General features: G+C 42.4%; 2 protein-coding genes across 7 annotated transcripts in view; one reads left to right on the top strand and one right to left on the bottom strand.

Moving 5' to 3' along the window:
• march5 (membrane-associated ring finger (C3HC4) 5) overlaps positions 1-545 on the bottom strand; it is a 61,046-nt gene extending 60,501 nt beyond the window's left edge. Inside the window, exon 1 of the mRNA XM_034223911.1 lies at positions 96-545. Within this exon, the coding sequence (XP_034079802.1) occupies positions 96-139 (44 nt within the window). The 5' untranslated portion in view covers positions 140-545. The remainder of the gene's footprint in view (positions 1-95) is intronic.
• A 576-nt stretch (positions 546-1,121) lies between these two features.
• cpeb3 (cytoplasmic polyadenylation element binding protein 3) overlaps positions 1,122-12,814 on the top strand; it is a 51,597-nt gene continuing 39,904 nt past the window's right edge. For 2 of the 6 annotated variants that reach the window (XM_034223815.1, XM_034223810.1), the window contains exons 1-2: positions 2,600-3,742; positions 11,206-11,290. In XM_034223815.1, the coding sequence (XP_034079706.1) occupies positions 2,693-3,742; positions 11,206-11,290 (1,135 nt within the window). In that variant the 5' untranslated portion in view covers positions 2,600-2,692. The other 4 variants (XM_034223801.1, XM_034223793.1, XM_034223823.1 and 1 more) reach the window with 3 other exon arrangements.

The raw sequence follows: 12,814 nt of genomic DNA, 5'->3' as shown, positions 1-12,814 counted from the left end.
GAGAAGTCAACATGCCCTCCCCGCCCCTCATCTGTCAGATTTTACGTAAAACTACGTAGCCACCATTAGCATGCTAGCATTAAACTTGAACTCACCTGTCCAAATTCTGCTGCGAGACCACCGCACCCTGTTCCCCCATTATCGCAGAAGGGCAACAAACACCTCAATGCTGTCTTGTAGGCTGAGCAGATTAACTGGGCTACAGTAAAAACATTAAAATGGCACGCCTGTTAGTTTGCTAACAGCTGAGGTTGGCGTTAAAGCTAACTAGCTGGTGAACTAATGCTAACAAGCTACATAGGCCTTTGTGTTGACACGGCGAGTCAGCTGCACACGAGCCAATTACTGCGCATAAACCTATGCTTCTGCGGTCATGGTAGTCTGATACCATGTATCTGCACCCGGTGCAATGTCACGCTTTTAATAAATCCACTTTGAATCCGCTACGGCCCCGTTTGTCCGTAACATTATCGTTTTGGCGTGACCGCATTACTCCATTAACTGCCGTCTCTGAGGTGACGCAAAATAGTTCTGCTGTGCGTGATGGCGTCATCAAAACAAGGACGGCACCGCAAAGGGTATCATTCCACGTGCATGGGAAATGTAGTTTCATAATGCCTCCATCCGTTTAAAGCCCACATCAAATCCATGTTGTCAAATCCACTCCCGGCAGATGTGCAGAAGAGACACCACGACTTATGGAAGATACAACTATCATGAAGATGCAAATATGGCAACAAAACACTTTTAATAGAGGTATGTTTTATTTAGGCAGCAGTATTTTTGTCCCATTTGCTTGTCTTTAACTTAATATAAAAGTGAGGACTATTCATTCAATTTTTTTCTGCTAAATGTATGAAAACAAGTCATATTGATCTTATTTGTAATAATAATGTTAGATAGCAAACTAACCATACAGAGAGATAAATAAATAAAGAGACAAAGACACTGTTTTTATCAATCTTTACTATTTTTGTAATTGTTGCTTCAACAAGTTATCTTGTATAACCTCACTTAAAAGTCAACTTTGAAACTGATTTGTTTTTACACAGCAGTCAAGAGAAAAGGCCACTGCCACTGCATAGTGAAAAACTACAACTCCCTACAGCCTGTGCGGCATCACCCATGAGCCGCAGTCAATCAGCTGTTGAGGCAACTGCTGACTATCTCGGCACAAGGGTAGCTCGTTTGTCAGACTAAACCCAGACGAGGCAAACAGAAATATCTTTATTTACAGAGTCCCCAAAAGGTGAACGATAAAGGTAATTCAAATTTAAGAAGATCAACAACCACTATCTGTGTCTGCATGCTGTTTTGTCGTTTGTGTAGAGGGGACATACCATGGATTAAAGGGGAGATATCATGGCAGGACATATTCATGAAATGTATCGGATGGCACGATAAACAGGCGTTGGAAGGGTCAGGATTTGGCCGTGCGTGTGGTTTAAAGGGCCGGTGCTGATTATGCTGCTTTCATGACCTTGGAAGCGCAGCTCTTGGAGGAGGAAAACACGGATTAACCATTAACCACCGTACAATGCTGGATATTGCGACTATCTTGAAAGCCAAACTTGTAAAATGATCCGACATGTCATCTGGACTGTCATTGTGAAAGTCTACAGTCCTCTGCATTCATGTTATTGGGAGGCCTCGGTGCTGTCTGCATACTAGCTCTCCTGCAGTCACGGTTCCGGAGCTTCATCAGTGTTATTGTGGGTGTAACATTAATTATGGGTTTTAATTTAGTATGATTTCAACGTTGGGTGATTTGACTATAGGGTATGGATGTGCTGACATCTGACATGATGTGTTCAATTCCTCAGCCTTTGATCCGACATATTGTGGTCTATTTGCATTTTCTCCTAGCCTACTGCACTGTTGGGTTTAATAATGTGGTTTTCTGAATGCAAAATTAACGTCCTGATAATATTCCAGGGTGTGCTTGTTAAGTGGCAAGGCGTTGTCTCTGAAATGCAAAGTAAAGGCTGCGTTAAAGGGTTCAATATATAGTGTGTAACTTTGAATATTCGATAAACACAGCTTTCAGTCATGTTCCAGCATTGCCTATAAGTTATTCAGATGCAAGTGGGTACATCTTGTATAATGCTTACTCGTTGCTGTGTCAATGCGGACCTCAGGGAGAGTCCCTCTTTGCGCTATAATAAAACCCCTGACTATAAATCATATCATTGATGTATGGACTTTTTTTATTGAGTATTAGGTTACTAGGTTAAATTATCTTTGTCATCGTGTTAAAAATAGCATAGCATAAGACTGACATGTTTTAATTGTAATGGTAACATGAGATATATTTGCGGTATAATAAAGCGGCTCAGGTGCGTCATTTCCCACTGCATAAAAAGCGGCGAAGTGTGCCATTTGGTTGAAGTCGGTGTATTTTATTATAACAGCTCTGTGGTCGCGTGTGTCGAAGTGCCTGGGTCACCATGCCTTATTTGAAGGACAGCTGTATTAACTGACGTATGTAAATGAATATAGGGGGAGGTCCTTGGGTGAAAAACACACACACTGAATGAGTTTGCAACTCCGGAGTTCCTGCGTGGAAGGAAAAAACGAGACGTGGCGAAATCTGGTGAATATCTGCAGCAGCTGTATGCTCGGTGTGTCATTTGTGGCGATCATTATGGTATAGCCTCGGGAAGTGTGTTTTCCTCTACTTCGGTTCGGATAAATGGGTGATCACGCGTTTGCGTCGCCTGCTCCCTCTAACATCATATCCTTGTCGGAGCTGTCCCAGTTCATCAGATACTACAACAGCCCGGTGTGTGATCTCCTGCATTACGGCCATTATAATAAATCCTCGTCTCTGTTTCCCCTCGTTGCAGCTCAGCAAACCATGCAGGATGATTTACTGATGGACAAAAACAAAGCCCAGCCTCACCATCAGCAAGACCCGACGCAAGTAGACCCTCCTCCCTCAACCCCGACCCCGTCATCGGAGCCCACTTCTTCTTCATCGGAGTCGGAGAGCCCGTCTTCGGCTTCAGCGCTGAACAGCAGGGACAAGATGCCGATGGAGTCGCCGATCCTGCCCGGGTTGAGCTATCACCACCAGCCGCAGTCTGAGACCTGCGGCCCCCTGTCCTCCCCGTCCTCCTCGTACGGGAGCACTTGGTCCACGGGAACCACTAACTCCGCCGTGGACGACAGCTTTTTCCAGGGAATACCCTCGGTGAACGGGACGATGCTTTTCCAGAACTTCCCCCATCATGTCAACCCGGTGTTCGGGGGGAATTTCTCCCCGCAGATGGGTCTGGCTCCCCAGTCCCAGCAGCACCAACAGCAAGCCCAGCAGCAGCAGCAGCAGCAGCAGCAGCCCCCCCAGCAGAGGAGATCCCCTGTCAGCCCCAACCAAGGCCCCTTCCCCCAGAGAAACGCTTATCAGACCATTATGAATAACAGCAAAGTGTCGTCGTCCTCTTCTGGTTCGTCGTCCGCTTGGAATAATCACCAAAACGCGGCTTGGAGCACAGCCTCCAACCCGTGGAGCGGGCTGCAGGCGGGCAGGGACCCGCGCAGAGCGGTGGGTGTCGGGGTTGGAGTCGGAGTCGGTGTCGGGGTGCCCTCTCCCCTGAACCCCATCTCCCCCATGAAAAAGCCCTATAGCAGCAACGTTATAGCACCACCCAAGTTCCCAAGACCCGGTCCCCTCACCCCAAAGCCTTGGATGGAGGACAGCGCCTTCAGGACTGACAACAGCAACAACATACTGCCTTTCCAGGTAAAAGCACTCTCCAGGCCTGGGCCTAACTATATATTGCTTTAACCAATATTGAGCACCAATGTCGTTAGTTGTACCCATACTATCAAAAATATGAATATCGGGTGATTGTTTTCAATATATTCTACTCAAATATTAAGCATCAGAGACAGAAGGAAAAAAGGGCCTATCCTTTGATAAGGTCACCCTGAACCCATCAGTGCCATGGATTCATTAGAGGTCACTTTATTGTGGTGATTAATAGTCTATTCATGACATTAACAATAGGAACAACTAGCAATTTTATAGCATAGATCATACATATTGACACATTTTCATATCCTTTATTCTCACGTTTTTTCACAAAGGTTACATTTAGGTCTTCACTTTTAGTATCATGCTATTATTTTTTGTTGATTAAGATGTGGTTACTTCAGCATTACATACCTTATTTTCAGTGTCACCATGTGACTTTGTGAATTGATAAATGGCCATTTGGTTTTGCTGGTAGCAGTCACATTTTCATCTGGCTCTCTGTCAGATTGTCAGATTGTGTGGTGTAGGTCAAAGATATTGAATGAGACAGCAAGCCCTTTAAGTATGACTCATCGATCTCGGCTATTTGTACGCTTTCAAAGACAAACGCATTGAGTCATTCCTAGAATTAGTTGCCTTGCAGGGTTTACTGCACTAAAATGGTTAAATTCCCTCTGCATGTGAGGTTTAAAGGACATGTCACATATGACGCATTCAAGTGCTGCTCGTATGCTTCTGGATTTACACTGACAGGACCAGTTAGTACACTTTATTACAAGCTCCAGTTAGTACACTTTATTACAAGCTCCAGTTAGTACACTTTATTACAAGCTCACATGATCAAAAGGGATTTCTTGTTTTCAAAGATTTATTGAATAAGATACATCTTTTTAACATATAGTATAATATACAGGCCATCTTGCCTAATTGCTTGAGTACTGTAAGCTTAATTGTGTTCGTTTGGAATTCGTGGCAACCATGTTGCAGTTATGCTCATTATTTTAAAATGGATACACCATTACTTTTACAACTACTACAACAAATATTAATAACAATAATAATACAATCTGTCTGAAGACGGCAATAATGACAATGATAGTAATACATTATTTTTACCGTGCGATTTGTTTATATTTCTGATGATATTTTCAGTATCTTTTGTTATTTATGCTTTCTGTGTAATTACAATATGTTGGACAGTGCCTCAAGGCAACATCCACACTCACATTTGATTGGCTTGTGACCGCATAGTGGGTGGAGTTTGAATCTAAGATTGAGAAGGAAGGCAGGGACAACCAATTTAGAGTAACAAGAAGCCCGTACTAAACTATTATTACATTGTTACACGGCCGTGTTTCTGCTGAAATACCTCACGAACAAACTTTATTAATGGTCAAAATAGGTAACCTTCTTTATTAGCATAGCGGTATAGCCTAGCTAACATTAACTGCTGTATGTACTTGACAGCTAACAAGCAAAGTATTACATGTAGATAACTCTAGTTATAGAAAGGGTTAGGTTGTTTAAACCAAATACAAAAAAATATTTTTGCTGTTGGGTCCCATAACAACATGGGATGAGCAATTGTTAGCAAGATTAGCATGATTAATGTTGACAAAGGAAACAAGAACATTATTGTTAACTGGTAACCTGCCGCATTGCAGTGTCTGTTATATCCCTATTTTGTTCCTGTATTTCTGATTTTATCCCCAAACGGGACACAGTGAACAGTCCCAATACTGTATGGCTTTTTCACATGGCTAGTCATGTGTTTCCCTATGTTTAGTTATGCTGGCTGACAAACAAGCCAACATGAAAAATAAGCCGGCTGAATGCTCCCCCCTTAAGTCACCACCGACTTACTTAAAAAGAAGCACTTGTTCCCCCAATCAAAGCGAAGACTGCGCAGAATGGAGCACGAGCCAAAACGTTAACCTGTAACTGCAGAGAGGCCTACATGTGCAGACGAAACACAGCCTGGCGCAGGGTGAATTCCAGCCAGCTTGAAACGTATAGCCTTTAGAGGAAATGATGATTGTCTGTGTCACTGAGGCCTCCTCTGGCTTTATTACACAGTTTCCTCTGTTGAGTGCCTCTATCTTTTTTCACAGACTTGGCCAGCTTACACCTCCAGTTATCACCAGGAGACAAGGTCAAATGGCCAAATGTCATGCTGCATAGAGTTGTTTGTTTGCTGAAGTGAAACGCGGGCACACAGCAGCGATTACGTACCGGTACAGTCATCTATTCTCACGTGGTTAAGTGTCGCCAGATGGTTAAAACATGACGCAATATTTTCTGGTCATTTGTTTGAGTGAAATGTTCAGTTTTAATTTGCTAGGAAAAAAATTCCATCTATCTGCTTCTACCAGCCAGTTAGATGAAAGTATTTTCCTTTCCTTCTCGGTTTCACATCTTGTAAATCGAATGCTATTGAATTGGTTGGATCAATTCATCATATTGCTTGGGGATCAATTAATGATAAGGAACATTTTCTCCAAAATAAGACATGATTGTCCCAGAACCACAAACATGTTTAAAGGTCCCATGTCATGCTTTTGCGGTTATTACCCGTCCCCTTGTGTGTTATGTAGCTTTTTCTGCATGTAAACGGTCTGCAGAGTCACAAACCCTCAAAGTACACCCTGTAGGGAGTAAAACTCTAACACAGAAAAGTCCTGTCTATGCTGCCACAGAACGCCTCGTTGGAGATTTAAATTTTTCTTCCGGGTACCAAGTGACGTAAGGGGCTAAGTGACGTAACGGCTACGTTACACACACACACACACAGCCTTATTTTTCTCAGCCTGAGACAGCGGGACACGGCGAGGCCCGGCACACACACAGACCCACAGCCAGGCTGCGGGTGTGTGTGTGTGCTCGAGCCGGGCTTCGCCGTGTCCCGCTGTCTCGCAGACCCCACGCAGCAACCAGAAAGCGACACCAGTAAGCCAGCTCACACTGTCCGCTCCTCACAGCAGTGAGCCCCGCAACGTGCCGCCAACACGGCGGCACGGCTCTATACAGAGATGCTGTATTAGAAACCAATGTCAGTTTGGAAAATTGCACAATATAAATATATTCTAGTATACCTCAACAGTGGAATTATGATCAGTAGAAATGGCCATGACATGGGACCTTTAACATTTTTTGAGGAGTGCACTTAATATGTATTCCCCTTTTTAATATCAGAACAAAAGACAGGGTTAGGTAATGCCGGCAAGTACAGGGATCATGGGAGTTGTTGTCTGAATCGTCATCTTCCAAATAATAAACCACAGAGGTCTCCTTGTCTTCAAAACAAATGGGCCAGGTGAAAAACCCCAGATAAAAACACTAAATGAAGCAGTTTCACGTTAAGAATTTGTGTCCTACAACCAAGATCTAACAAGTTTATTTTTTAAATGTTTGCTCAAAACTACTTATTTAACAGCTTTTGGAAGACAACCCCTTGATTAAAATGACTTGTATGTCTAGGTCAGAAGAAAAGTCAACAAAATTCATTTTTGGGACAACCTAATGCAGAAAGGTTACCTATTAGACCTTAAAGACTTATGGATCCCTCAGTGATGCATTCCTGGCTGTAGCCCACACTTAGCTATTTAGCAATTACAGCCATGATTGGGGAAGAGTTATCACCAGGATGCAAGGTCAGGGTGCCACATGTCAAGCGCCCTGTTTGCTGAAGTGAGACTTTAGAGAACTGCTGAGGCGAGCAGCAGGCAGGGAACACACCGGTACAGCCTCACTGTCATGGGGACAGCTGGGGACAGGTGTTCTGTCAGTCTGTGGATCCCACTCTTACTCAGATGCCCCCAGGTGAAACACAGGGTCAAATGTGGAGTCCCGTGTGTGCTCCTATGTGCTCGTACTCGCCTGCTGCTGGCTGCTGCTTAAAGGCAGAGGAATGTGGGGAATCCAACTTAACATGTCAGCGTGAAGCTTAAGACACAAAGTCACATGAGCTTCTCTACAGATACCTTGATTTGAAATGATGTTCTGGGCGACGATTGTGTGGTCGCTTGTGATCTTAATCACATCATATCAGATCAAATAGTTGAAAGTTAGAAGGCGGACTGACATGTTGAGTCTCACACTCAAGTGCTAGCTGATGGTTATGCAAAAGGACAGGAGCTTGGACAAGTTTGTGTGTCTAATGTAATATAAATATCAGATGGGATAAAGCTCCATATATTCATTAGGGTTAAGGTTGCACTGTTGGTTTTGATTCTACACATTAAAGCAATGGTTTGGATCTTTTGACATGAGGTTGGACTTTATTTAGTCTGTGTTTTACCTACAGAATATAGTAATGGGTGTTGACCCAGATTGGAGAAGCGAGCAAAAATATCGACCCGGGAGCAAAGCAATGTAGTATTTAGCTGCCTAAAACAGGTTCTACTTATACAAATCAATATCAGTCATAGTGTACACTATATTTAGCCCATTTTCTCTGCTTAACCTTGGCATCAGAAAGCCCTACGTGACGGGGAAGTAAAGCTGTTATCTATGCTCTCTTCAAAGCCACCAGACTGCACCAACAAAAACAGTAATTTTACCTTCCAGAACACCATGAATCAAAACTAGCCAAAGGCAAACACAAAACCAACTAACCAGTCAGGAAATGGTAGAACAGCAAAACCTTTCTTCAGGACGGTTCGATTGTCAATGGAGTCTGGTGGCCTCAAGAAAGGAACGAGTTCAGTTCCCCGTCGCAAAGGGCAAGGTAAAGTGGTTCAAATATTCTAGATATAGCTTACAATTAAAGTGCTCCTGATTTATTTAATAAGTAAGCCATTTCTTTTAAAAGAATTATGCTGCAGCGGATGGCAGCAATGTCTGTCTGTTTCTCCATCTAAGGGCAGGATTAGATGGCAGCCTATAACCTATACAAGCCGACTGTTCAGTCATATTTTAATTATTATTTACTGTGACCCCCTTCATGAACTCTTTTATATCTTGTTTATCTGCCATGAGGAAGATGAGCTGCAGTGTCAGCAAACCTGAATAAGTGCTCCACACTATAGGGATTCTTATGTGATGTCTAAACAGTCTGTTTGGGACTTTTGTACATGATCTCTTTAGGTCATTTGACTACACTGAGCTCTCAACCCCCAACCGTCACTGTGCTCATCCACATGTGTCAGAGAGGAGGTGGGGGGGAGAAAACGAAAAGCTCAGCGTTTCAAGTGTTGACCGTTTGTACCAAGTGGGCAGATTTATATCTACGTGGCGCGGGTTCAGAGTGGAGGGAATAACACTTTTGAATGCTCAGCCGAATGGGCAACAATAGCTGTGGTGTGCAAACAATGTGGCCCCGGCTCGGACAGCGGACACAGGACACAGCTGCCAAGGCTCCAGGCTCCGGCTCTCAGGCTTTGGCACACATGACATTCTCATAGATTCAATGAAACACAGCGGGGGTCTAAACATTTCATGATCAATGAGCAGTTTAACCATGAGGATATTGTTTCGGTACTGGACTCAAAAGAATGATTCATGAATGAGTCCTAAACCCCGGAAATGTATCAGCATTTGACCACTAAGGTTCCCTCGTCTCAAAGTCAAGGTTTTTTGGAAATATTTTTGGTCCTTCTTCTTCTGCCGTTCCCTCTAGTGTTTACTTCCTGTCCTTCTTCTTCTGCCGTTCCCTCTAGTGTTTACTTCCTGTCCTTCTGTTGTTAAATCTGCAGAACGTCTTTCTGCAGATTGATATAACTGCTCATAGTCCCTTCCATATTTCATCCTTAACTTCAGTCTGTTAGCGAGAATCAACTACCTCTGAATTGTCATGCATTCAACTGATCCATTAAAATCAGAACTTAACACAGGCTTCACGTTTTGTACTATGACATAAAATATCCCAGTAAATAACCCACTCCTACATTTCCAAAGATTCTATGTGTCTTAAATAAGGGGGGGGGGGACACATTTCTAAATGAAACTCATGTGACTGTGATGTAGTACTATTATATCCCTACATTATCTTTTTTCTCCATTCCATTTACCATTCAGATATGATAAAAGTGATGTTAATATGTATAGATTATGTGAAAGACTTTACTGGTTGGTGGTGCAAACAACTTTGAGGTGGTAACTGAAATGTGTTATTACTGTGTGGAGGCGTGTGGTGCAGTGGGTTGTGTGTAGGTGTTGGGATCAGGGGGTCACAGGTTCAAATCCCACTGCAGTCAGCATGTCGTTGTGTCCCTGAGACACTTCACCCCAAATTGCTCCTGTGGGGATTGCCCACAGTATTGAGTATGTAAGTCGCTTTGGATAAAAGCGTCTAACAAGTAACATGTAATGTAATGTAATTAACTGTTTTCCTGATAGTTTGGTATAAAATATTTAGTGAAGTAGTTATCATTATCTATCTCTAGTTCTCTGAACACAACATGTCATCTTTAAACTGCTTGTTTTGTTCAACAGTATATATTTCAATGTTATATCATAAAGGAATGAGACCATTTAGGCAATTCAATTATTCATCATTTTGTTGAAAACATTTGTCTATGGTTCAATTAATCTGATAATTAAGGATTTGTTTCAGCTCTAGTCGAAACCCTGTTCAGTTGCATGGTAGTCAAAATGGTAGATACTCTGAATTAAACCTCCAGAATGTCACAAGATCAGTGAAGAGTACATTATGAGAAAGCCCAAGGAGGAGCTGTTTTATCTTTAAGCTGCCTCTCTGTTAAGACATTCTGTACTAAAGTCAATCTAAATCCTGACAGATGGGGCTCCTCAGGGAAGAATATCGTCTGTACTTTAATTGTAGCTTTTTGACATATGAAGGCTTAAGGAGCCTCTGACTAAGATTAATATCTTCCTTACAATATCAGCTCAGCTGTGTTCACCATTATACCCGGGGCAGACACATACATTCTATTTTTCTCTTTTTATTACCCATCAAATCTAGACCCAGATCCTTAATTTAGATTAGTCTTGTCTTGTGCTCTAACCTCAAAATAGGAGCTGTTGATACATGCAGGTTGTTGCCTTTGATATGCCTTTGCAATGCAATCAACCAACCAGAGTTTAAAGAGGCCCTGTTATGTTTTATGGGGTCTCCCTTTGCCTGTTATCTAGGTTTTTGTGCATGTTAATTGTCTGCAAAGGCTCGATTCCCAAAAAGTTTCCCTACCACACACTCCCCAGTTTTGTAACATTATGTTCCTTAACATAGGCTTTTCATATTTATATTGTTTCCTTATCTGTTGGTTATTCCAAATGTGTATTAGAGTGGCAGGTTGTGTATTTGTCTATGTATACAATAGCGACTCACAACACCTAATACTAGTATCATATGTTCAGATCTAGAGTCTGAATGTCACTGTGTATGTGTTGAATGTAGCAGCTATAAAGTGATACAAGTATGTCCTTCCCTATGTTTATTTTATAAATATGTCAACTCCTAACCCTCTTCCTGTTTTGCTGTGTTGCAGGACCGGAATCGGCCCTTTGATGCTTTTAGCTTGCACTCTTTGGAGAATTCCTTAATGGATATGATAAGGACTGACCATGACAAAGGTAAACCACACCCTGCCGGTGGCCCACCAATGACTATCGCTGATATTATATGGAGGAATCATTTTGCAGGTTAGGAATATTCATACGTCCATGCTTACAGTATTTGGGTTGTTATTTTGCTTCATGAGCATTTATCATCTCTGGCACATTTGCTTTTATTTTGCTCTCTTCTTTTAACCAATACACTACAGATAATCATGTTCTGTTTTAAATTAAATAATTATAAGCCTTACCTGCAAAATCTTTTGTTTATATATATATATATGTGTGTGTGTGCTCTCTGATGATATTACTTGCAAATTGGGTTTTCTTTTGCCCTTTCTTCTCTTTTTGTGTGTTAGCTTCCCACTGATTGGAATCTATGGATCATGTGACAATAAATTGTGATTCTGTTGTGTTGTGACCATAAATATTAAGTGATTGGGTATATTCGTGGTTTTCCTCAATGGAGAACAACCGTTATACACTGTTCTTTCTTAACAGTGATTCATGCTTAAATGAATGAACATTGCACTGTTCTCCTGGAAAGTATAGGAAATGTATGATATCATGGAAACATGTTAAGACATCACCCCCTTTTAAGGCCATATATCAGCCCTTCTAGGCCAATAGTATTGCAGCACAGGTCATGTGACCGTTGTAAAAACTTTGGATCCAGTCACCCTGTCAGGTTGGGTGTAGGTTTTTTATGCTCCCCCGTCCTCCCATCTTAACAATGGAAAGATTGGTGGGAGGGGTTTAATGAGCAGAGCATGTTGCTTTCTCATGCGTGGAGTCTGTTTTCCCAATCTCGTGCTGAGAGGGCATTGTTACAGCAAAATGGATCCTCCCAACTCGACCTCACTTCACTGGGAAGGTGTCGTCATGTCCTGATGGGCTTCCCCTGTGTTTACCAAGGAACAACAGAGATATGGGGAAAGACAGGGTGGGTGGTGCATGGATGTAGGTGTGCCGGTCTGCATCTCTGTTTGGATGTTTACCCGTCTTGCAGTCATGTAGACAGCGTGGGTCTGCTGTAAGCTATCATGCTAACCACAGAGCAACTCCACCCTGCTAGCTTACCTACACACTAAATAAGGACCCTCTTCTGGAGAATGAATAGCTGCTGGTGCTTCATTCAACTCAGATCAGAACTTGTATAACAAAAATGGGGAAAGAGTTTTGCTACCCAACCCCAAAGGGTCTGGATCATTGTGTTTTGTTGAGCTTTGGGGTGATAACCTTGTTAATTTCCCACTCATTAAAACACACATGTTTGAATAGTGTCCATACAAGGGATCCTGGAGTAATTTGTTGAATTTCTGTCTTTGAATACACAAATTGTCTACATCCATGTGTGCCAGTATAAATATAATGCCTGGTCGATACAGGGAAAGGGACAGATTATAGGAACATTTCTTGACTAGCTATATCCCAATAATTGAAAGATTGCAGCAAATGTTTAGCGTTCCAAATGTGGCAGTACCAGTTGGGTTTGGTCAGAATGTAAAGGCATGGTCCAGTTCCAGGTTAACCAGTTAAGCT

Source organism: Gymnodraco acuticeps, unplaced genomic scaffold (assembly GCF_902827175.1).
Source record: "Gymnodraco acuticeps unplaced genomic scaffold, fGymAcu1.1, whole genome shotgun sequence".
Taxonomy (NCBI): Eukaryota; Metazoa; Chordata; class Actinopteri; order Perciformes; family Bathydraconidae; genus Gymnodraco; species Gymnodraco acuticeps.
This window is presented reverse-complemented; position numbering and strand designations above follow the sequence as displayed.